Source organism: Nilaparvata lugens, chromosome 8 (genome assembly GCF_014356525.2).
Source record: "Nilaparvata lugens isolate BPH chromosome 8, ASM1435652v1, whole genome shotgun sequence".
NCBI lineage: Eukaryota > Metazoa > Arthropoda > Insecta > Hemiptera > Delphacidae > Nilaparvata > Nilaparvata lugens.
Genome location: NC_052511.1, coordinates 25,560,818 through 25,588,580, shown reverse-complemented (window position 1 = coordinate 25,588,580; position 27,763 = coordinate 25,560,818). Strand labels below are relative to the sequence as shown.

Sequence of the window (27,763 nt, the reverse complement as noted above, 5' to 3'; positions counted from 1 at the left end):
GATGCTGGAGGGTTGAAGAATAAGTTTTCATTCATTCCATGTGATATTTTCACATTAATAACGACGGAAAATGTAAGGAGAAATAATTCAGTTCTATGCCAATCAACACACATAAACAATATGATATACTGTGATTTTGAGAGAAATGTTTCAATTCACAAATTAACTTTTTCTGTTGGTGTTCAAGCGATAACTGGTTCAAATGGAGTTATCAGACAATTCCCTTTTTGAAAAGCTATCTTCAAAATAGGGAGGGAGCCTGTAATTAAAACAGGACAATACAATCAGTTGGCACAGTGGGAGTTCAACTGTAATCCTATTTGTGTTTAACTTGAACCCCCTGATTGTGTCCTCAACCATGGGCTCTCAACCACTCAATCGTGGTTCAAACTATTAGAGCATTCTCCAGTATCTACAAGCTGGAACCTAGTGTTGACTGTTGGCAATTGGAGCAAAAGAGTGACAAAGAAGTAAGTGGGTAAGTTCCCTCTTCTGGTTAACACTCTGTTATTTTTGGCAGTTTAAGTGACAAGTGCCTGGTACACTCGTTCAACGGGTGAGTTACCGCTAAAAAGTATTTTTTAGCTACGTCAAATAACTTCGGCTCAAAAACTACCTTCAACTTCAAGTTTATTAATCTTTCAGAATCAAACACTATTATCCATATTACAATAATGATTATTATTGTAAGTATATCATAGCCCATACGCTACCTATGTTATGGTTAAGGTTACACTTTGCCAAGGGTACGGTTATGGTCTAAAAGACCATAAAGATTTTGAAGAGCCTCATCATAAAAATACCTCTTTGCAAATGAACATCCAATCGATTAACTCCTGGTTTAAAAACATACGTGAATAAAACTCAAAGATTTCTGAGAACTAAAAAAGTGAATGTTGTTATTCATGTTGATGGTGACACACAGTTTACTGCTGTATTTATCGCTTGTTATATCTGTTTGAATGCTTCTCACAGAGCACAGAGCACAGAACCTGTCAAAATTGTCAAAAATATAAACGTTCAAAGAAAAGGTCTTCACGAGTTCTATAACAATTTGACATAATACCAATAAAAGAAAAATATTATTCAACTTTTCAAAGAAAATTCTCATACGTCTCTAATAACCCTAATCCATGTCCTCCAGGTGTTTTATCACTGTCAATTCTACTATTTTATTGCTTCCTCCCCAAGTCCTCCTCAATTATGTTTTCTTCTTTTCTCTTCTTCCCCATCGAGGTGCTTCTCTTAGAGAAACCTAACTAGGTTAAACCTAGGTTAAATTCTCTCTCTACCTATTGTACTACTTATTCTAGACTATCATCTCATTTCTCTGTTCTTATGTTTTTGTCTCCGACTCTGTTTAGCTTGACCAAGTTTTTTTTCCTATCCTCTCTCTGGATAATATCATCTTCTTCTGATCCTTCTTGTTTGTCTTCTGTTCCCCCACTCCTCAACCCAACCACTTGACCTCCTTCATTCTAATTCTTGAACTTCGTTCTTCTTCTCACTTTCAATTCTACTTCTTCCTATTCTACTTAACTAATAACTCCACGTTCTCTATTCTTCTTCAATTGTTTTCTTCTTCACTCTTCTTTATTTTCCTTCTCTTCCTACGGATAATTCTCTATCACATTCTCCTCATCACATATTATTACTCTTCTTTTTCAATCACACTCCATCTTTCTTCTCAGTTTCATCCTCCGTACTTTATGTTTTACTTTCTCTCATTTTATCGTTCTTGCAACATATCCTCCCGCTCCCTATCCACAATCCGCATCCCTCGCCTTACTCTTCACCATTCAATTCCTCCTCCTCTACTCTACAATTCCTCCACCACTTCTCACCCTACCATTCACTTCACTCCGAAACTGCAAAGCGCGTAAATTCGTTCCGGTCAAGAGAATCACGTACAAAGAGGGTGTCCCCCAGGGGAAACCCCCAAAAGATAACACTGGCCATCATAAAATAACAAACCGGTTCCCCCTTTCTTTACCACCCTCCCTAACAAGCACATCACGCTCTCATCAACACAGCAGCAAGAGTCACGTGACCACAGTAACGCCTCTTACTATAGTCTAACCGCTAAACAGTTATCAGAAGCTAAGCACGTCTTTCAAAGGAGCAATGACACAAAGCGGTACAGACTTCCTTTCAACCACTGTGAAAAATATGCTATATCGGAATAACATGACTAACTGCCGTATCAGAAGGCTGTTGTTGGTGGGGAACAATAATTATCACAGTATTGTATAGAGGGAAAAAATTCCTTGAGTTGGATCGGTAAAATCTTGTTATATGACTTTCTAATGGAAACTATAATTTGAAATCGCATGAACAATATTTCATAGAGACTGAATGAAACTCAGCTAATCTGAAAATCAAATACTTTTTTGGCTTTATCAGTTAAAAAGCACTGCATATTGAATCAATGTTTGGTAGTGTATGAATGTCAGGGATATGATATTATCAGAATCTTAATGTATAATACTGGACTCAAAGTGAAGAATAAAATCGGAACATACAATGGAGCGTTCTACTCAGGACCAATCACATACTAGCAAAAGGTCATTCACTCCAACTGCTAAAAACTATGGAATACATGAGTATTTTCGCTCGAAGACAAGGCGAAGTCTGAGCTATAATGTTCACTCTAATATTAACCACGAATCAATTATAGTGGGAAAATGAGTATCGTGATATTATACTTCTCAAAAGTAGAATTGGACATAGGATATTGCTATGATGCGGCGTAAGTTCTTTGATCGAGATTTTCTCTATTACTTCTAACTATTTTCGAAGTCTTTTAGAAACAAGGATCTGGACCCGTCACTCTTATCTCAAACTCAGCACAGATCTAATCCACTTAGTTAGGTTAATCTGTTAAGTCTATGCTACTAGGCTTGGAGAAAAATATCAATGGCATACCTTACTATTTTCAATATCTCTTGCTATTTATCGAAACCCATGATTTCAATTCATTCCAAAAATTATAATTGTTGTTGGAAAATCTTGAAGCTTTTATGAATCCGTTGATGATGTAACCCATTCAATACAATATTTAGTAGTTTCAGGCTACTATAGTAGTAGCTTATAGGGTACTAAAAACTACTATAGGGTACTAAAGAGCTCACTACTCTTTTCCAAACGCTATCTATTGCGAAATAAGTTGTCTACTCAGTAGAACAGTTTACGCAGCGTAATCAATCATGAGGTTCGGTTAGCGCAGTAGGCATTTTTGTCGTCAACAAACTTCAACGTTTAATGAGCTTTCTTATCTGTATTGAAAGTTTCTCGAGTTTCACCAGTCAAAGGGCAGCAATTAAGATGCATGACGTCATAGCAAGATGGCGGCCGCATCCTCTAAGTACAGAGAACAAGAAGCCGTACTAACTTTTGGCTAGTTAATTAGAATGCCGACACCACGTGACAAGTCAATTTAATCATGATTTTCCACAAAACAGAGTGAAATGGAATGTGATAAGCGCACGTGTGTTGAAATGGATAAACTTGGAGTTTATAGGAGTTTCGTGGAACTCACCTGTCAATCGTTGGTGTATTATAAGATGGTTGATGAATTTCATTCAGTGAAATGCAACAAGTAATAATGATTTCTCATATTCAGCAGCAAACTGAGTTCATTGAGGAATGCTTACAGGTAAATGAATTCTTCCATACATGAGGTCTATACCTTCATGTGCACACTTAGAGTGTGTATGTATACACACGTATACATTAAGCGTATACATATATACACATATATACGAACATGAGCAGATACGTTTATAACAGGGTACAGCCATGCACACAAAATGCCCTCATGTGATGTGTGGAAGCAATTTCATTTCCTCTAGGGCGAAAAACTCTCATCAAAGAGTAGCCAAGTCGGAAGTGAAGATAATTATCGCTACAAAATTGCCCGAGCTTTGCACCAAATGTCACGTGTTCCCATCACGGGTAAAGCTGAAATGATGATTCCACACATTAGACATTTCACAACCACAATTATCATTAATTTCTCCTGTTATGATGTTTTGTCAAGAGTTTGCTAACTTTCGTGAATCCAACACTCATCTTCCAAATTCAAATGAGCTGACATTCAATTATGCAAATTTGTTGAGTAGTCTATACTACTGAAACTCTCCGAGGAAAGAGCACCAAGTGAAGTTTTTAATGAGATTTGGCTTATTTAAACTATTGAAGTTTGAAACGTTCCAGAGGTAAAGCGTGATAGGCTTACTCCATTTCCAACAACTCCCAAACTCTAAACAAACATAAATACCTTATTTAGATTGAATCAATCAATGATAGCAATCCCACTTGAAGTACTTATTTCTGTAAGACTGATTGCTCTTTGCTATGAGATTCACTTGAAGAACAAACTGAATTTAAATTTGTAGCTATTCATGTATTATTTTCAGGTAAAGTAAATACGGGGAGATGTTAGTATACACCACCATCAAAGTCACACACATCCATCCTAGCACTGAAAATGTTTTGGCGGTGGCGTCTTTTGTCGTTCTTGTGCTGAAAAAGAAGTGTCTTGTTTTGACGGGACGAGTCCGTGACTAATTTCTCTACCTGGAAAACAGTCTCTGGTTGTCGCTATCACCTCTTGTTGTCTATGCCAGTTTTGCGGAAAGAATGGCGAGAAAGTAAACTGGTTTGAATTTTGGCACAGACTGTACCTTCTTGGAAATATTCTATTTATAACTTAGTGTGACTGGAGAAGTGTGTGTGACCATTCATAAGACAATACTCCTGCGTGACATTGTCTCTTATCTCAACCTTATTTAGTTCTATTGCTTCTTCTCACTCTCTCTCTATCTCTCCCTCACCCTCAACCCTCTCTCTATCACTCCTGCGCCACTCTCTCACACACACACATACTCTCTCTCTCTCTCTTACCCGGTTGTGTGCTGATGGCAATGATATTATTTTATATCCTTCTCAGAGAGTCAAAAATTCAAATGGCATTTAATCTTTATTCTAATTATTAAATTTTTCATACTAGGAAATTCGTCGTTTATATGATACTGTCATTTGATGTAAATCAATGTATAAGGTACAGTTTATAGTTCACTATATTATTATATTATCGACATTCAAATTGCATTTTATACTGTATTCATTGTGATTAGTAATATTTTTCATACTTCTCTCCTTTCTTTTCCATCAGGGTTTTGTTATTATTATTTTCATACAATGCTTCAGAGATATTATCTTCTACCTATATTGAATTTGACTTTTCCATGCCTACATTTGTAATTTTTTTGTGTCAATTATATCCATTACTATCAACTCTTGCTTGTAATATTGTGAATTCCCCCATTCCACTGAGTAGGATTGTATAATATAATATTGATGTAGCATCTTACTGGGGAATGCAAGAGGTTGAATGTGAGAGAGGTCCGGCTGTGCAACAAAACTAAAGCAGCGATTCAATTGAATCATCTCTTCTTCACTTTCCCACTATAGGACTATATCCCTCAGAAACATACTCTCTTGTAAAATATACAATCCCCTACACTGAAATAATTTGACTCCTTCAAGTTATGTGCTTCCAACTTGAGCATACCCCCCATTGTTCTCTCAATAATATTCATTGAACGAGCGTTAGCAAGTTCTCACTTTTTACCCAAGTTCAAAGTTGTTGCCAGTCTGTGGTGTAACAATATTCATTGCTCCAATCGTGAATGATGAGGATTATGCGAATTATCATGAGAGTCAGTCTGTTATAACAGTTTGATTCGCTGGTTTGCTTCTCTGCGTTGTGTTGTGTCGACTCTGTTAGTGTGTGCATAGAAGTTATGGTACTAAGAAAATCAACGATTCTCCTGGAGCATCAGTGTGGTTCATGACCTTATAAGGCAAGGAATTTGTGTCCGATTGATTATCAATCATGCCTTATTTGGTTAGGAATTTGGAAAATAGCTGTCACTTGGTGGGAGAATGTATCTTAAATCGTAGTTGTACCGTTCCTTTCTATTGGCGGAAATTCTAATGAATAATTTCGACAAAATAGTAACTGCCAATCACAGTTATCGTTGGTTAGGTTCCTATCTAGTGAGGCCGTTTACAGCTGTCCATGGCAAGACGAGAGAAGCGAAGTGCATTCATTCAGCATCTGTCCATTGCCGCTAGCAGTACTGAATAATGTAGTCTCAGTATTTTGTATTAATCTTTACTTTTATGCCAGCTTTAGGCTTGTTAGTATTTGGCTGTGGAACCATCTGTTCCAATAGCATGTTCTAGTTTTTTCCGCCTCAGTAAATGCTCTAATTAAGAACAGAGGATATCAAATTGTCACCTTACAATGGAAATTTCTTCCTATAACCGCTACTAAAGGTACGTCATCGATTATAATATAATTAAGGAAATTATTATCGATGAAACTTTCCATCAAAGTGTTAAATTTATTGTGATAGATACATTTGAGTGTAATATGTAGAAATGTAGAGTACCTATTAGAAGGAATTGAGATTTTTTGACTTTAAATTATTTTTGAAGAGGAAGCTATTATCCTAAATTTAAATGACAGTATTTTGTGTTATAGATTTTATTTGTTTTGTTGATTCTAATGAAAAGCTTCCTTGATTATTAAGGAAACACCTATAATGTACTTTATTTTTTTTTAAATTACACTCTATATGTAATTTATGTAAGCGAACAGACTGAACAAACTAACAACAATACTCGAAAGACCATTTTATGAAGTGATTCAATCAACTAGTGAATTATGTATTAGGGAATACTATGTACCCATCTCTTCGTATAAAGGGCATGACCCTGATTACAAATGAATTCTTTTCTATAAAATCAAGATATTGAAGTAGGTAATGTCTATTTGGGTTTTAAAGTAATAAGTATTGATTTGAGTTTTATATAACCTAAAGTAGGTTGACTTTATGATATAACTGGAGTTGAGTTAATTTGTATCATCCTAGATTATTCTTTTTTATTCTAACAGTGGTCAAAGTATGGGTCCATCAATGTACGAGTCCATCAATTTACGGGTCTATGAATGTCTCGTGAACGTGTGTCTTTAAGCCGCTGAGATGCCTCTGAATCGATGGCAGTCCTAGACCTAGCTCCGCAGTGCAGGCTGGTTGCTTGGCTGAATCGGACTAGGCGCTGAGACAGCAAATAATAGCTGCGTTGGTGGGAATGCGAGCGGTCGCAGTAACGTCTTCCACCCAGCAATGGTTGGCGTAGTTCCGCCTTGCGGACTGACGAAAGATCAATCCAGTCGGTTATTTGATCCCTCCAGCCAGGCTCAGCCAAGCAGCCGAGACAATAGAACAATGGAGTGGCGGTCTCATTCGCGTACATCAGCAGTTTTCTTTCTCACGATTATTTTGATTTTTGTGTTACCTATAATCAATAATAACTCCAGTAACCAGTGAAAAGTTTCCAGAAACGTGGTGTACTATCATATTAATGACTTTTCATGATGATTTTTAATTATTTAAAAACATTGTTGACATTCTGAGACTTCAGGCTAAACTTGGGGTCGCTGAGAACGAATCTGCAATCAGAATTTCTCTATCACGAAAAATAACGAAAAAAATCCAGCTGATGATCTTCCGGCAACCGTTAACAGTCATCCTGCAATGCGGCCGAAACACTTCCAAGCCAGACACCCATCCCAAATGACAACAACACCAAGCTGTGAGAAACCATCCTGCACTGCGGCGCTAGGTCTAGAAGCTTAGAAGCTTGGGGTATGCTGTCTCCCACGGTATATAGAAGAATATTTTCATCAAAATACCGTGGCTGTCTCCTGTCCATCTGGACGTGCGTAGAGCTCAATCACCGAGCCTAGATTCAAATTGAAGAAACAGCTTTGAGGTAACAACTTTTTTCCAAATTAAACAAACATCCCAGGAACTCCGGTTGTGACAGAATGGGTTTTAGTGACTATAGACTTTCAAAAAGGGAGGGGTGTAAAACGTGAACCATTTAAATCAATTAAAACGTGCTGAATTGGATTCTTTATGTTAAATCGTAACTTTGATTTGGGGACTATTAGATTACAAATTTTCATTTCATTTAAGTAGTAGATTTTCGGTTGTATCTTTACATTGAAATGTGAGGCCATATTTTCTCTGATCCAGCTGGGAATTTCAGTTTCCTTTAAATTGTATAAACTACTAAACTACTAGAAGTTGAATTAGTATATGAAATGTTTTAAGGTCCCTTATTGATAAATTAATGTTTTAAAATAATTCTGGTCTTAGAGTTGTAAAGGATCGAATAGAAGTTTCAAGGACCCTAGCTTTTCTAAATTTGTTTTGATATCACATTTTGAATAGTCTTACTACGCAGAATTCCGTGATGTGATACTTGAGGAATATTTATCTTTGCAGCTTTCATGATATAAAGATACAGAATAGATATTATTGGGGATTATTAATGTTTGATGATGTTTTGATAGTGTTTTAAAAGTTTCCAAGTGTGTTCTAAATGTTCTAAGATTTTTTTGTTGATCTTTCTTTTAAAAGATGTATTGTTATTTATGATTAACTTCTGAGAAACATCTATGATATCTTCCAATTTTTCTTTCTGAAATTAGAGTCCTTAGAGCTTCTCATGATTCAATCTAAAGCGTTTCCAATGTAAAGCAGATTACATATTAGGATACTATTGAATTAGCTATATCGGAGATAACTTTCTAAATTTAGTGATTGTATTTTCGGTTTTCATGATGTAACTTCATTTTGTTTTATTGACTGTTGAATTTAACTGTAAGAAGTGGCAATATATTTGATATCTATTTAGTTGCCTCTCTTGTCATTTCTGGATTCCCATTCTCTAGCACTAGGTATGTTTATCAAGCATCCCTTTTATTAAGTTATATTGTGTGTGCTTCTAAATTCTAAATTCCAAATTCGAAGCACGGCAAAGTGGGTTTGTTTGTTTGAATGTACTGCAATAATTTTGGAAAGAGTTGATCGATCAGCTTCAAATTTTTAATACTCACTCTTCAAATCTTTTTACAGGTCAAGTTCGTTGAACAACAAAATATTTTACTCACCTTTTTCAGGAAATAAAAGTAACATGTCTGCCTTACTATTATCCTTCAATAACAAACGGGTAAAATTAATTATACAAATTCTGATGACAGTTTGCTCTGACGTTTGTAATTTTACGAATTTGAATCTTGATTCTGAATCATTCACCCATACGGAGAAATCTATGGAGTTCTATGGATTCATATAGGCCTACAGCTTAATATTAAAAGGGAAACAACTTAATGCTCCTTTTCGAAAGATAATTTGACAGTGGGCTCCACTGGGAAATCCTAATCAAATTTTTGTCTTCCATCTTGGTTCCGCCACATTGAATCTAACATTTTTCATGGGAAGGTTTTAATACAAGATTCAAAAATAGAATTTCAAGAGATAATGAATGGTGGAAATCGCCCATCAATTTATATCAAACCGTTTCAAAGAATATTAACATTCTAGTGTTGAAGTTTTTGGATATCTGTGATACAGAAATATTGCTCGCCTAGAACAGGATAGATTATTCATCACATATTCTTATTATTATCATTCCCTAACAAACTATGTTAAGCGTTTATATAGTCGCTGCTGAGAGAGATTTCTGTGATAGATATATAACCGAATGATACTATATGAATATACTATATAATCGTACTTTATTCGACTAAACAACGAGAGACCCGAATGAAGGGATTCAAGATATAAAAAAAATGAAAAATGGGAATGCGAAAAATATTATAATAATTGAAACTCCAGAACTTATCATTTAATTAAGAGAAATTTATGGCATTAATAATTTTCTGAAAAACATTAATAATTGGCAATAATAATTCAGCAATATGGCACTAATAGTTTTAATTTTGGATTACACTCTCCTGGGTTATTGAAATCTGTGTTGGAGATTCCCCAGTGATTGCTGCATCATCTGCGAAAACCCCGTGAAAGTGAGCTCTGTTTGAAATTAACAGAATGTTCAAGTATAGAGATTGAGAAAAAACAAACATTTCATTCAATGTTCATTGAAATCGACCACTTCAGTATTTCACTTTTTGTATAGTTGAGAAGTTGATATTGTGGTAATTATTTATATGGAATGAAAAAGACTATGAAATTGTCAAAAAGCCACAGATTTTTCTTAATCAGATTAATCTGTGGTTTTTTGACAATTTCTTAGTCTTTTTCATTCAACATCAGTATTTACTTATGAATTACCGGTAGCGTATTGTTAATGTATTAAGATTTGAGAAGATAATATGAGAAACTTATTGGTTTTTCTCTCAATGATTGTAATGGACGGCTTAATTGCTTTAAAATAATTATAAAAATATCACAGTTTATTGACCGAACGTAGTGAGGTCTATGTTTTTACTCGGATTTTCTTTTGTCTGTCTGTATGTAACGCGATTACGGCCAAACGCGTTGATAGAATTCCATGAAATTTGGCAGGAATGTTCCTTTTTCAACTGCGCGTCGATGTATACACAAGGTTCTTTGAAATTTTGAATTTTAAGGATAATATGAAAAGAAAAGGAATTCCTCCATACTCTGATATCATTATATATATATATATATATATATATATATATATATATATATATTATATATATATATATATTATATATATATCATCCACTCTGAAGATAGGATTAATCAGACTATGGAATTATTCATAATCAATCAGCTGACAAGTGGATTACACAGATGTCTGGAAAAGTTAAGTAGATAGGAATAAAACGTCTCATTCAAACTCAGACAAAGAATGATTGTTTATTTAATCAACATCATAATCTTAGCTGTCTCCATAGAGATAGTGAAAGACGTCAGCTGAGGCTTCCGTAACTACCCCCCTCCAGTCTTTACTATCTCTTTTATAGAGATGTAAATAGAACTCATAAAAACAAAACATGGAAAACAACATAATAAAAACATTTTGGAAATCTTTCCTTACACATCTTCATTATAGTTCCTTTTCAATCTTCTAATCTCACTCAAATGCACAATTTCATGTCTACCTCTTCCATTGTTGTGTTGCTTTTTTACCTCCACTCGGTTCCTATGTAGTAGATCAATCACTTCATATGGTCCAACAAATCTATGATCCGATTTCGTTCTCTTGTGATGATTTTTCTTGAAGTTTATGTCACCTACTTTTATTTTATTCATGTCTTCAGCCACCTCCAAATTATACTTTTTTGTCCTCCGAACTTTCTCGTTCATGATTTATCTCTCCACTTCTCTATGCTCCTCTGGATGCTCAACTAACTCAAATGGTGAAAAATTTGTTGAAGAATGTATGCTACTATTATATGCCAGAATAGCTCTTGCCATTGCTTCTTCCCCACAGATGTTTCTATAAACTTCTAATAAGTGCAAATGTTCAGTTAGCGTGCTATGTAAACGTTCCATCATTCCATGAGATTGCGGATGTCCTACTGTAGTGAAGTGGCTGTCGATACCAAGTTCTTCTAAAAGTTTTTTGATCCGATTGTTGTCGAATTCTTTTCCTTTATCCATTAACAACATGTTGGGGGTATTGAAGAGCCCAAAAAATGCTAGTAAATTTTGTTCCATGCACTTGGCTGTTTTATTCTTTAAAATCCATGCAGAAGCAAGCCTTGTAAAACAATCGATTGTAGTAAGATACTTCAGTTTATTGTAATAGAAAATGTCAACTTGAATTATTTCTGCTGGTCTTGCGGGAGTAGGTGTGACCATCTGAGGCGTCCTGTAAGGCTTTCTGTCATATTTTGCTATATTGCATGCTGCACACTTTCCCAGCACATTTCTTATTGTTTTGGCCATATTCAGCCAATAATACTGCCGTTTCAGGTGTTGCAACGTTTCCTTTTCCCCTCTATGGTTGGTCCTTCCAATGTGATATTGTTCTACAACTTCTTGTTGTTCTCTTCTATCTTCAACTGTTTTACCTTGTCTATCACAAATTATCAAGTGTAATTTTGAGTCCCAGCATTCATCTTTATGAAAGCTCTTAATTTTATCAATAAAATCTTTTTCCTTGGAAAATATAAAATAAACTTTCCCCCTTACCATCAACTGCTTTATTGTATGTTTCAGTTCATCATCTGTCGCCTGAGGGCCAATTGTAATTGTATAAGTATGAATTGGGCCTTAACGATGGGTAGTTTTTGTTATACCTCCAAAGTTTTGTCTTTCAAGAATTATTTGATTACGTTTATCATTTATAATGCAATTTTCCATCACTTCCAAATTAATTTGCTTCACTTTTAGAGGATTTATATTCCGAGATAAACAATCAGCAACTACATTATCTACTCCTTTAATGTGTTGAATTTTGAATGAGTAAACAGCCAATTTTTCTTTCCACTTGGTTATCCTGGCGGATGTTTCTTTCAGCTTATTCATCCATAAAAGTGGCATGTGATCTGTTCTTAGCACAAATTCATTTCCGTAAAGGTATGGTCTAAAATTCTCAACACACCATACAATAGCAAGAAATTCCCTTTCAATTGTACTATAACGCCTCTCGGCCGGAGTAAGTTTCCTGCTTGCAAAAGCAACTGGTTTCTCATTTTGGGATAGTACACCTCCTATTGCTCCCCCACTAGCATCTGTTGTTAATGTATTGGGTTGCTGAAGATCTGGAAACTGAAGTATAGGCGTTGAACAAATTGCTTCTTTACACTTTTCAACTGTCAGGACGAACTCCACTTTCCGAAATCACATGACCCATGAATTTCACTTCAGATTGACACAAGTTAGTTTTTTCCTTTGACAGCTTAAGGCCAAACTTCCTTATTCTTTCAAATAACTGTGTGAGATGTGCTTTATGATCTTCGAGATTCTTGCTGAACACAATGATATCATCCATGTAGATTTGTATTGCTTCTTCATTTATGTCTTCTAAAAACTCATCCATCAGCCTTTGAAACGTTGGTACTGCGTTTTTCAACCCAAAAGGCATCCTTGTAAATTCATAATGTCCTCTCTCAAAGCTAAATGCTGTCTTCTCCATGTCCCTTGGATTCATTCTTATTTGATGGTATCCCGACTTTAGATCCAGAGTGCTGAAAACTTTAGCTCCGTGCATTCTGTCATCATATCCTCTAGCCTTGGAAGGGGATATCTCTCCAACTCTGTTTGATCATTTAAAACTCTGAAATCTACAACCACCCTATGTTTTGGCGGTTCTCCAGGGGAAGACTTTTTTGGTACAACCCATAATGGATTACAAAATGGAGAGATAGACTTTTTTATAATGCCCTGTTCTAGCATATCCTTAATGTGTTCTCTAATGATTTTTTTCATTGCATGTGGATACCTTCTGGCTTTTATAATATTGGTTTTGATGACTTCAATTGAATTGAGTGCTGAACTCTCCCTGTTGTTGTCAGACTCTCTCCTTCATTATATAAAGTGTCCTTATACTTTTCCAGCATATAGAATGCTAACTTTTCTTGTTCCTTGTCTATAAATTGTTCATTACAATTTCCTCTCACAATGGAATCCATTAGTAAATGTTTTTCTTTAGCAATTGAATTTTTCGATTTATAATTTCTGTCCCCCAACTTGATTATACATTGACCATTTATATTGATAGGAGCAGCTCCAAGATCTCTCATCATATCACAACCAATTTTATCACATCATACTTGTTGTTCATTATTTCTGTTGATACATGAACTCTCATAATTTTTTTAAAACCAATCAATCCAAACAGATTTAAATCTACTTCCCCTTTTAAAGCTTTTCTTCCTGTCAAAGTTAACATTTCACAAGAACACCTTTCTATTTTCAAACTATGATCGATTTTTATCAATGCCTCTTCCGAAATTATTGTACTGTCCGATCCTGTATCATACAAGCAATAAACATCCCAACTCTTCACATAAAATATAGGTAGCTCTCCTTTTTTGCAATCCACTTTTTGTTCCTTGCTACCTATATTCCTCATCCGAAATCCTCAATCTTTATTCCTATCTTTCTTTGTCGATAATTTGGTTGATTTATTTTCCTTCAATTCAGGCCAGTCTTTTTCATTTTTCTCTCGATATTGACTTTCATAACGGTAACGACTATTTTCACTATCTGAGGAGTGAGTTAAACTCTCTCCATCAGAACTACCTTCCAAATTTTTTTTGCGATTTTCCTTCCTCTTCAAAGCATTGACTTCTCTTCTTCCAAAATTATTTTTTGGGGTAACTTCCTTTCTATAAATGTAAGGACATTCTCTGGTAAAATGCCCTTCTTCCCTACACTCCCAACACTCGTTTCGTACTAATTTCCCTTCTCTTTCCTTTCTATTTCCTTTCCCATTAGTAACCAATCCCTTTACATCAGTTCTCCATTTCTGGTTCGATCTGTTACCATAAACAGGAGAGGTTCTACTATTAAGTGAATATCTTCTCTTATTCTCAACCACTCTCCAATTTGAGTGTCTATGACTAGCTTCTTTCCAATAAGACTCCTCATCTTTGACAATTTGAATAGTCTCTTCTAAAGACTGAGGTTTTGCAATTTTCACACTCGTAAATACTCGCTCCGAAGCTGCTCTTAACAAAACTTCCATTGATAACTCTTCATAGATTTTATTTCTCCATACCCCTTCCTCTTTAGTATTACACGAATCTAAAACTTTCGATTTCAATTCTTTAACCAATTGCGATAACCGATTGGCAAAACTACCAATTGACTCTCCCAAATCACGATTCAATTCCAACACTCTCATTGCCATTGCAGAGACTGATTTCCTTGCACCTGCATAACGTTCTTTAAGGGCTTTTTTAACATCCTCCCAAGATGAACTGAACGATACTCCCAAATCAACCATAATTGATGTACTTATTCTAGAAAAGAAAAACGAATGCAGGTTTGTAGTTGTTAATTCATCAAAATTGCTGTCAATAATTTGAGAATGGATGGCATCCATTCTCTCCAAGAATAGACTAAGTTCTTTTACCTCTCCTTGGAACTCCTGAATTGATCCGATCAAATTCATGAGACATTTCACGTCCATAAGTGGTGGTTCTTTCCCGGTAATTTCAATATTTGATGCAATTTCCTTTTTCCTCCTTGGCATTTTCAAAATCTATCCGAAAATTCCTATTAACTTCAACTAAAAATACTAGATAATATTTTGGTTTCGGCACCAGTTAAGTAGATAGGAATAAAACGTCTCATTCAAACTCAGACAAAGAATGATTGTTTATTTAATTATTTAATCAACATCATAATCTTAGCTGTCTCCATAGAGATAGTGAAAGACGTCAGCTGAGGCTTCCGTAACTTATATATATATATATATATATATATTATATATATATATATTATATATATATATATATATATATATATATATATATTATATATATATATATCATCCACTCTGAAGATAGGATTAATCAGACTATGGAATTATTCATAATCAATCAGCTGACAAGTGGATTACACAGATGCCTGGAAAAGCCGTGTCAATTTCTATAAGGTCTATAGTTTCAATCAAAGACCTTAAAGAGATAAGCATCTTTGGCATCAAGGTCTTTGGTCTTAATAACTTGTTTTGCAGTCATCCTATTACATTGAGCAAGCAATTTCTGTATATCTGTTTATATTTTTATATCTGGTTATTCATGTTCAACGGATCTCGAAAACGGCTCTAACAATTTTCACGAAATTTGGAACATATACCGTAGTAGGTTTATGATATAAAAATTTGATTGTACCAGGTCTCATCCCTGGGAAAAATCACTGAAGGACATGAAAAGGATAACAATAATTCATCCTTGGAGAAACAGATGATAATTTTATCGTCTGTCGAAATAGAAGATGCGTGTGTGGGAGAGAGACAGAATTATTTCCAGCTGTGTAATCAATCAGCGGGAAATATTATCTGGAAATTTTAATGGACTTGATCAAAATAATCTGATTTGTTGACATGAAATGATAATCATTCTAAACTAGAGTATATCATAATTTTCAAAGTTATTCATTATTTGACAATTTTATGTGATTAGTGAGTGTTATTTTGTTATTCAATTTGTTTGTAAATAATCTAAATTAGACCTTCTTTGTTTTTAAATGTTTGGACTGAAAATGTTTGAACCTGAATGGAAGTGTATGTCACATAGCCTACTTTCTGAACTATTTATAGTATACAAAAAAAATTATAAATAAAAATTCGCGGAAGAAACAGTTTTGGGCTGTGCCTGTTAGTCCTTCCCCAATCATTTTAAGGAATTGTGTTCTGTTTATCAATAGTTTATAAATAAATAACGAGCGAAGCTCGGTGCCCCGATATTGGTATTATTATGCGTGCCCATCATTATCAATATTCTCACTTTTGAAAAAAATTTATTTAATAGTTGATTGAAAATAATCAAATGAACTGAATAATGCTGAAGAAATTATAATATTTTTCATTGTAAAGAAATAATTCTCATCAGATAGAAAGATTATCACAGAACTGGATGAATTATATCATATGGAATACAAATTCAAACGTGAACTGAGTTTCTTTTTAAACAGGTGACATTGGATACTTGTGGATGAGAAAACTGCGTGAGGTCTACTGTTCACAGAACTACTAAATGAATTCCAGTACAATTATCTTGTTTCACAATCCAATATCGGGGCACCGAGCTTCGCTCGTTATTATTTTATTTATTGATAAACAGAACAAAATGATTGGGGAAGGACTAACAGGCACTGCCCAAAACTGTTTCTTCCCTGAATTTCTATTTTGAGGTCGTGTTTATATTTTACAGCTGGCTATACGTCAGTTTACGAATTTCGGGGATGAGATATTTTGATTTTCCACAGATGCACTCGCTCACTCACTTTATTATCCACAGACGACGAAAATCTCAGCTATTTTCCCAAGGATGAATGATTCTTTTAATGTCCTTCAGCGAGTTTTACCAGGGATGAGACCTGGTGCAATCGAATTTTTATATCATAAACCTACTATATCCCAAATCTCGTGAAAATCGTTAGAGCCGTTTTCGAGATCCGTTGGACATAAATAACCAGATAAATATAAAAATATATACAGAAATTGCTCGCTAAATATAATAGGATTTCTAAGTAGAGTTCATAAGTATCGTAATCTTGCCATACAATTACCATACAATAATTGAAGCTGATTTCATTCAACTTTATTATACTTTTCAAAGTTTTTGTATTCTACTCATTTCCATTGACAACATGCTCACATATCCAATCTTTCAGGAATTCTATCTTATATAAATATGCCTCTACATCCCCATATTCCAAGAAAATGGTATTTCTATGTTGAGGAAGCACATACTAAAATTAGCTTATTACAATCAGGTAGTTTTTAGGGAATATGAAAAGATAGACCAATTGTCTCAAAGGTCTATTGCTGGTTTTCAAATAAAAGGAAATTCAGAATGAAAAACAATACTAAAAAAATTTATCATCCTCAAAATGCTCAATGTTCGAGTATATTCACCCTCCAGTAGACTACATTCAACACAGTAGAACCTCTATAATTTGTAGCCTACGGGACCAAGCGTTGAATACAAATTTTGGTGGGTGACGAATATATATCAAGCTCTGCAATATCAATATATATTATATATCAGGCTCTGCAATATCGTGGCTGATAGAACAAAATACGAAAAAATTGTATCATGGATACTGATCCCATAATTAATTCATAATATAGCCTCTATGAATGGATATTAGAGAATATTGTTATAAATATTAATTTGACATACTTGTAAAAGATTTCAGAGATCAATACCTGTTCATGAGCAAGTTCTTTAACCCAGGGTGTCTCTAGTTATATAATCATAATGTGAATCCATGGAACTTTCAATGAGCTCATAACTGGAGTTAACAGTGTTACAATGGCATATTAGTGTATTTATCTTTATGGGAATACTAGTTACAGTGTTTTTGATGGCAAAACTACGAATTATAGAGTTATCGAGAGGTTTCAGTGTACTCACTAATCTTGATAATTTAACTATGAAGTGAAGCTATTTTTGTTTCGTGTCAAGAAATTCACTAATAGCTCTATTATTTATGCTCCAAATAACTGCAGAAAAGAGAGACAACTGCACAAAATAGGAATGATATATAACGAATCATACAGTTACAAGATAAGTCATCGCCTGATATAACTACAAAGAGAGATAGAAATGAGTGATAGGTTTCAGAAATAAATTGTCAATGGTCTTGTTAAGAATAGCCTACACATGGGGATTCATCAAACAATGACCATTGTTTGAATAAAACAAGACAGATCTGTGTAGTACAGTCCATCCAAGAAGTGTAACCTAACCGTCTTGTTTTGGAAGTGTCAGAGATTCTATGTGTCTGACTTTGTCGTTTCGGTACGAATGTAAAAGTGTCCGGTTTTGGCGCCCAGTCTTTCCCTGTCGCTGGCGTACGGTGTCGATTGTCGATGGATGAGATGGTCGCTGTTCACTCCTGTTAGGTTCTGGGTGTGTCGGAGGACTAAGGTGGCACGTACCCAGTAAATACCATTAACTACTGTAATAAATAGTAGTGTGTGGGTTCAGAAATATTCAGTCCACTTTTTTACATCGTACCTTCACAAAAATAATTCATCTCTTTCTACAATATGAATGTAGAGCTCTTGAATACGAAGACTTCAAATTCTATCGATGTATTATTTGAAAATAATATTTAAATAGAATGCAGTTGTACTAGGACACATGTACTATAGTGAAACTACTTCAGCCTGCCAGTGTTGGTTGAATATATTATGCATGATTTATGCAATCAAAGGCCAGCAAAAGAATTAGAAACATTCAGAGCTAGTTAAATGTGAAACATTGATGCTATTCATGGGTACATTACCCTCTTTATCGAGCATGTTGTACTATTCAAGATTGAACTCAATCTCAGAATATTATTTCATAAATTACTTGGGAGCATGAGAACATCGTCTTGTTGAGAATCCTTTATTAGTTGTTCGAAATCCTTCGTATAAAAAACTATGTACATAGAATATTCTTGGAATTAATTAAAATATTGATCGTTCATGATCTTTTAGTTTAGAAGTAGTCTATTATTAGTAGTGATGTGGCATATAATTTCTCTTATTGATTTATTTTGTTTTTGCTTCATGCATAGAATAGAATTCATCGAACCTATGACTGCATTTGCATACAGGACTTCAGGATGAAGTTATTTATCAATAAGGTAGAGTAAGTTTGAATGTAGGTTCACATATGGGTAGCATCATTGAGTAGTGATAACATCATTATATGGGTTGAGAGAAGAATCATGAATAGATTTGGGGTTGTTATTCTAGAAGGTTCATCAATCTGCTCCCAGCCCATAAATATGATAAGCCTTTACAGGCTACGTGAGTTTTTCGTTCAACTGATGTGTAGTCTGTAAGCGTTCTGACAGCCATGCTCTACATAAATCAAATAGAAAGGAAAACAATACTTATTCCAACAGACTATAAAATAGAATTGCTTCATAGCTGATGACTATTAAGTGGGCTATAAATGACTATCAATAACCAGTGGTATAGGATAGTTTATTGACTCCTGATCATAACTCAAGAGTACCTACTGATTCAACAGACTATAATTGATTATAATAGATCATAATGACTACTGATAAATTAAACGAACCAGATGAATCAGAAGGTTTCTACATGAATAAAGAGGTATACGAACAATTTATCATTATTTTAAACGATGAGTTTGGGTGTAAAGTTGTGTTAAAACGATGTGTTGTTACTCTGCAGTTGTTACGTCTACAGTACGTTAGTGGAGTACACTGACCAATGGACACTCTGCAGTTGTTACGTCTACAGTACGTTAGTGGAGTACACTAACCAATGGACACTCTGCAGTTGTTACGTCTACAGTACGTTAGTGTCTGAGACGCCTATATTTATCGAGCACTGTTCCAATAGTAGTTACATTCCCCGGCAGTCGGCACTCCCTCCTTTTTCCTATCGGCAGATCTTGGCAGATGCAATTTGCTCTGTGCGGATTCTACCCGTCCATTCGACTACAGTCAAATCAATCGCACCTAACCTAACCTATGTTCGAGCGTGATGTGCTATTGTGTTATCAGCGCTGCTAAGAAATACGAGCGCCTAACTGCTTGCTGCTTGATCCATTCAATTGCCCAAAAGCATTGTTTTGTGCTGGAGCAGAATAAAAAGTTCTATCCTTATTGGTGATAAAAGTTTGGTATTGAGTGTTTCAAAACTATTGTTAATAATACACAGTGACAGCGGAAAAAGAAAGAGCGGGTAAGAAAGTTTTCAGGAGGTCAGACTATCATGGGCGCCTGGGGTCCCCATGACAGTTTAAAAATCTTGTTTGTCAAAAACGCCACTCTTTAACCTCATGCTATTTTATTTGTATGTGTGATTTGTATTTTTAAAACCAAAATTACCTATTAACAATTCGCTAGAACACTTGATCATTGAATAATTCACCACGTTTGCAAACATAGCAATCAAATTGAAAGACTGATTCAAGGAAACCATATTTTTTCAAAGTGGATCCATGCCATAAGTTTCTGAAAATGCAAGGCTGGAGTAGGCAACACGCTCAACACCTGTTAACTCCATCATATTCCTATGATACTTCAAGGTCAAGTTCACCTTACGGTTTTCATAATAGTGTCAGTCGTGTAGTGCAGATTGCATAAACAATCTTTCTCAGAAGCTTCATCGTGAATTATTATCAATCCCTCTAAATTCCTCTGAAATTCAATTTATGGAACTCATATTACTGTGATTATGATCATAACATCAAATTTCATATGCTAATCTGTTCTTGAAAGGTATTGGTTCAGGAACAGGAACGATTCTGAATGCGAATTCTAATAATTTGAAAATGGAAAGTTATAAGTTAGTGGGAAAGTAGCCTACTGACTCCATCATTTCATTGATAAATCACGATTCACTTGGGGAGCTGACTCCACATAATACAATAATCATTATGATAATATTACAATAATAATATTAGTTTGGAAATTGCGTACTGGGAGTTCAGATTGAAATCTATTCAGTTGATCAACATCAATAGCACAGTAAATGATGATGACCCCTTGGATGAATATAGTCCATATACTATAGTTAGTTAATATATTAAAGAAATTAAAGAAATTCAATCAGATTTCGGAAATCCATTGTCAATGTGATTCACCTTACTCCATCCAATTTATCCTTCTCAAAGCAATAGTAGGACCATAATCACAATTGAAAATTTAATAGCTCCTTTAATCATAACTCGCAGATCAAATTTCACGGTAAACAACGAAACTTATTTGAATGCTATTAATTCCTGTGCCAGTTTTTATATCAAAATATGATATAATCAGGCGATTGCCTCATTCAACTTTATGATTTATTGGGAAGTCACTTACAACTTGAAATTGGCGGGATCTATTAGTGCCAGGACCATGAAAGTTTATAGTCCTCCGCAATAACGAAAGCTATAGGATGTCGATAATGGAACAAAAGAAGCCAAGTTGAAATTCATAGCCGTAAGTTGCTGTCGCTTTTCTAATAACTTGGCCTTGTGGTCTGCCTTGAGGAGAAGAGAAGACCCACCCAAAAGCTCTGAACTTAAAGTGAGCTTACGGAAACCTAGTCTGACCCAACAAAATCACTCAACAACCTTTTCCAAGTAAATGCTTTAACATAATTCACATGTAGTCGAGACAAGGTTTCCTCCTTGCTGTAATCTTCCTTGTTTCCACTAACTATTCTACAGAAGTTAGAATGCCAACGGTATACACTTCAACAAAATCACCATCCTGAGAACAACATCTCGAAACATTCAAACATCCTAACTTCTACCATAGCCATCTGCTATGTTAGGATACTTACCTTTTCTCCTGATGATGATAAAATAATAAATAATCTTTTTTCCATAATTATAAAGATGCGTATAGAACACGAACACGCGCATTTCACTTTTTATGCTAAGCTTATTATATCTGCATCGCACCGTTTCTGTACAAGTATATATAGACATAATCAGCTGATGAAAAGCGAAACGAGTGTGTTTGTGGCGCAAATGTCTGTACGGAGCTTTAAAGGACGGCTGAATACATTCACGCACAGAGCTTAGCAAGCACACCTTGTGTGGGACTCTCTCCAGGATACCATCTAGGTAACCACTCTCCACTATCAACTGATTGTGATAACTCATTCCAATTGATTATTCTGGATAATTTATTCAATCGAACGCTCTGAGTAATTGGGCAAATTGCGTTTGGGGTGGGAGAAGATTTCTACAATGAAGAACGGATTGACCATGGTTCAATTCATTGACTATTAAAAAGAAAAAAACTAGAAATATAATTCCTAATCCATGTCAATTATTCTCATAACAATAACCGATTTGTTCGTTTTTTGAGGATAATTCTATTGTTGAAGTTATTAGTGAAAATAGTACCTGATATTAACATGTTATTTCTTAATGTAATTTCTTGAATTCATTTTCCCAATAAAATAAGGTTATATAAAGTTCGGTATTCCAAATGCACAAAACACATCATAAAATTCTTTAACATACTCTAAATGGCTATCTTGGTAAGTTGTATAAGTTGGAGTGTCAGACGAATGATGAGTTGATACGTTTTCGCAGTGACCGGACTGCCAGGGCCGCAGAGCGGCACCCACGGTCAACCGCAGGCGGGGTCGCCGAGCACCCCGGGGCCACACGGCGGCATCATACGGCGCGGTCGCGGCTGGCGCGAATGGCGGCGGGGCGATCCGCAGCTCATCAACACACTTTGGAAGAGCAAAACGCCTTTGGGTAAGAAACAACTCTACAAATTGAAAAACACATTAATCCAGAGACACAAATCATTCAATCATTTATGAACGATTGGTATCAATGAATGTTCATGGACATGAATATATAATATCATTCATTCATTTATTGTATAAAACACTATAATCATAATACAATTATGACATTGGAGGAAAAACAAGGCTGAGTCTGTACTATTTCTCTCCAAAAATTTTGATGAAATGTTAATGTTGTCCATATCATCTATGAATGATACTAGAGACCCCCTGGGTTGAAGAACTCGCTCATGAACTGTTGCATTGATTTCTGAGATCCGCAACTTATAATTATACAGAGTTGCTGAGAATTATTATGGAAACAGCTGAATATATATTTTACAAGTATATAGAGTAGTAAGTTTCATGATAATCCTATTTCAATTGAAAATAAACTTTTCGCCACACTGCACAGAAAGCGGCTGTTTTACAAATCTGAAAGACATTGTTTGCAGACGACTCTCGTCTGACGTCAGAACAGGTTTCTCTCCAGCTAAGGCCGGAAAGAGTACCCTTTCCGGCCGCTAACATGGAACTAAGAAAGGTAAAAGAGAAATGGTCTTTAGCATTGGGAGCTAATGTATCAGATTCTCGGATAGATATTCCAAGCCGGGGCGGAGCTTAGAGATGACTTGAATAAAACAGACCAATCAGCATCTCGGGATCACAGCCCCAGAATGAACATTAACGAAAAAAAACGAACATTCGTTATTTAGTCCATAGTTGATGAGTCATCCGCTAGATCAGGCAAGTGTCAACTTTCTTCATCTGAAGTCACCATTATTTCAGTTCAAATTTTGAATCAAACAAATTCAGCATTTGCTTCGCAATCATTTTTATTCAATTATTTATTGTTGATTAGCGCATTTTGAATTCTCAAAAATGCTTGAAGACAACGATGCCCGTGATATTCCAAGTGAAATTTTAAAAGAATCAGAAATCCTGACTGCAAATCTTCTACCAGAAAAAACAAGGTTAGGTACGATATCAAGTATTCTTTATTTTGTAAGTGGAAAAACAATAGAGACATAAGAAAAATGAATGATGATTTTTTATTAGTTTATATTTTAGAATTGGCGGAAAATTATTATCATATTATATATTATATTGCTTTTTTTTGTGTAGTGAAAAATAGCGTTTGCACCACGGGCAAAAATGTATTTTCGCCACACTGCACAGAAAGCAGCTGTTTCCCAGTTCCACGTAGATCTGAAAGACATTGTTTGCAGACGACTCTTGTCTGACGTCAGAACAGGTTTCTTTCTGGCTAAGGCCGAAAAGAGTACCCTTTCCGGCCGTTAACATGGAACTTAGAAAGTGGAAAGAGAAATGGTCTTTAGCATTGGGAGCTAATGTATTAGATTTTCAGATAGTTGATGCAATGCATCTATTTATTGTCTCTTTTAATTTGAAAATCATCACCTAAGCCAAGCTAGATGAAAACTCTACTTGACAACATCAGCTGTTGAAACGCACAAGAGACCCACGAAACCCCCTAACTTCTTGCTATACCTGTAGTGTGGCGAAAAATATTGTACGCGACTCTCTCAGAAAGGTGTTTACGGTATTCGGATAACATATTCCCGGGCTCGGCAAGCCTCGCCCGGTTAGCTATCCTCATACCGTAGGCCTAAACACTAACTTTCTGTGCTTGTAGCGTAATATACTACTCCGGCTCTCAATCTCTCCGGCCTACGGCCTCTGACTTGAAAACCGATTTTGAGCCGGAAAAGTCTCATTTGCGAAATATACTATTCTCTCTCGATTCCAGAGAACTGAAATGGAGAAAAATCTTGTTCCCAGATCGAGAGATCATCATTATATTATGACCGATAATGTACATCTTAGTAGCAATTCACAATATACATAACAGTGTAACTAGGTTATTCTGACCTCGGAATAACCTATGAGTACTGAGAGGATTGTTTAGAAAAATTACAGACTTTTTGACGTGACAACGTCTTATAAATTGGTTTGCCGGGAGACACTTCAAGAAACTGTGTTACGTTCCCACGTTATGCGCTCACAATGAGAGCGAGTGAGAGCGTTCATTTCGGTTCACGGTCGTCTGGAAAGAGCACGAATAGGAGCAGTGGCGAGCAATGCCGCACCAACCCGAAGGAGAGAGAGTGAAACGGAGCAGTCAACCTGCGCAGGCGCCGCAAGCAATCTCCTGTGACTGCGCCACTAATTCAGAATGTCAAGTCATTGGTTGTCTCTCTTGCTCTTAGGTGGGCGCGGGCTAACCATGCCCGAGTGGAAGGGACGCGTGCCTCTCACTCACTCCCATTGTGAGTTATTATTTCATCCTTCTTCCTACTATACGAATGAATATTCACATTAAAATTATTTTACCACTCAAAGTCGTTGTCACGTAAAACTTTCGCCCGTATACCGACTTTACAGGCAACCATGCAATTTTTTTTTTGGGCAGTTGGTCGACCTATGTGCTTAGTTGTGATTTGTCATTTCCATTCTCGTACTTAGTGCCGGTTGCACAAAAGCCGGTTGTATTTTAATCCTGATTAATTTCACGAGAATCAATCAGAGGAGCTGTCTTTTCAAAAAAGTGTTCTCTGATATATTGGTTCTAATGGAATATTAACCACGATTGAAACTCAACCGGCTTGTGTGCAACCGGGCCTTAGAGATTAGTACCTATGTTTCTTCATTTAAGATCCATTTATGAATATACTGTATTATAGTATGTATTTCCTAAATCATCTTATATAGAGCTACGGGTTTCAATTTTTCTCCAATTCAAAATCAAGATTTTGAAACCTTTTTCATAGTGTCTCTCTGATACAGCATCATTGAATTTGTGGTACTTTAAATGACGTTGTAACCAAGTTCCACTATAATCGATCTCCTTGTCTCAGCCATTATATGAACTGAAATCAATTCATGAGAAATAAGTATACAATATGATAAGATGATAACATTATACAACAATATATTTGCATATACCTCTACAAATAAGATGTATTCATACATGAACAAAATTCAAGACTCAAACAGAATAGTTTTTCTGGTAATATGCAAAAGAGGTTCCGAGTATGATACCAGCACCACTTAGCATTTTGATTAAAACTGATTGAACCTTTAAAAAAATCATAACTAAGTATCAAAGACAATCAGTATCTACATAAACTGAGACAGTTTAGAGTCTGGAATTTTGTGTTACAGTTTTTCCTGTCATCAAATAAGGAAACAGAAACAGATAGCCTGCCGTATCTATATACTATGTAGCCTTCAGGCTGTCTCAAAAAAGTTCCCAACATAAACCACCCACGATAAAAATGTATCCACCATGATAAGAATATTATCAGAGCGACAAATTTCCATAAGGGAAGTGACATCGTCACGTTCATGTCCTAATCTCGTTAGGCTATGAAAGAGCAGAAGATGCGATTGAGACATGACGGTGGATATCACGTAGGGAACAGGCTAGAAGCGTGACAGAAAGAAAGGCTTATCTTGTTCCGCACCTTAAATAATGCTCGGGGTTGTACACTCGGCAAATTTATCATTGACGTCGCCTGAAGTACGGGTCGACATTTGTCACTGTAATGGAAACTGAATTTTCAGATGTACTTTTATCAAGCAAGCTGGAAAATGAGTTGTCATAGCAAACCGTACGCCACCGCCATCTATCATGCTGAGAAATTTCTTTTACTTGTCACTTTTCTTTTTGCTTTGGTGGATAATTATTCAAAAGAATGGAGTCATCAGAGCAGCGAGAGTGGTTATTGATAAAATTCGAAATAATCAAGTTTCAAGGTTTGTTGCTGAATTTTTGGAGGTTGATGTCTCCGCTGAGCAAAACAAAACAAATTGAAGTGAATTAGTTTAAAATTGATTGTTACATTGAAAGCCGAATATTCATCCATGCTTCCACGATCTAACATCGCCTCATTTGGGATTAAAGAATAAATTAGAATTGTGAATGAATTCAAAATGGATGTAATAATTTGTCTGAAATACAATAGTAACTGTCACAAATTCATTTATGAACTATTTTTGACGACACTACAGTCAAGTTTTTGAATAAAAGTTATCAGAAACTAGTAATCGGGTGTTGAAAATAGATATAGAAATCCGAAAGCATTCCACACCTGATTACTAGTTTCTGATAACTTTTATTGAAAAACTTGACTGTAGTGTAGTCAAAAGCATAAACAAACTATAAGCTAGCAGTTCGTCATGGGAAGTGAAATAGATGAATAGGAAATTACAAACTTCCAAGCATGAAATCTCAACAGGAACCGATGAATTATTAGAAATTTCTTCTGTAACCAACTTTCAATACTATCAATATTCTAGAGATTTGAATATCACAAAAGCCGTCAATTAAAATTGAATTCAATTGAAGAGATTTCCAACTAGAACGTTGATTTATGCATTATATTGATGGCAGGGAAAGATTATTGAAACATTTGAATTAACATGAACGAATAAGTAAATGAATACTTATAATTTATACTAATACTAAAGCGTACTCAATATTATAAGTGACGTTCCACTAGAGCCTACGTTATATCCTGATTGTTTGTGAAGCTCAACTCTTTTAGGCTGGCCACTGACGATGAAATAAGCACAATAGACATGCTTGACATATTTATGCTTATCATGCACATACACATGCTCATCATGCATGTTCATTAACAGAGATTAACAACCATTAACAATAAATAAACCAAAGGAAAGTTACAAATTATGATGATAGAAGAATAATTTATCCTCAAATGGAGCAGTGAAGAAAAAATAAACAAAATAAAATCGGATTTACTAGAACTCAAAAAACTTTGCTTGAAGCGGTTCTTTGTGATCACAGCTGTGATGGATGACACAACAATGTTTGATGACTGTATATCTTGCATCCTCTATTGTTAGTGGCCAGCCTAACTTCATCAATATCTCATTCAATATGACGAGGAAAGATTATTGAAAAATT

The 27,763-nt window shown here is 35.3% G+C and overlaps 1 protein-coding gene across 6 annotated transcripts in view; it reads left to right on the top strand.

The window, feature by feature from the left end:
* Positions 1-27,763, top strand: part of LOC120352669 — a 357,141-nt gene that overhangs the window by 315,576 nt on the left and 13,802 nt on the right. For 4 of the 6 annotated variants that reach the window (XM_039434337.1, XM_039434336.1, XM_039434335.1 and 1 more), the window contains one exon: positions 22,607-22,777. In XM_039434337.1, the coding sequence (XP_039290271.1) occupies positions 22,607-22,777 (171 nt within the window). Of the gene's footprint in view, positions 1-6,157; positions 6,346-20,055; positions 20,254-22,606; positions 22,778-27,763 lie in introns of those variants that run through there. The other 2 variants (XM_039434332.1, XM_039434333.1) reach the window with 2 other exon arrangements.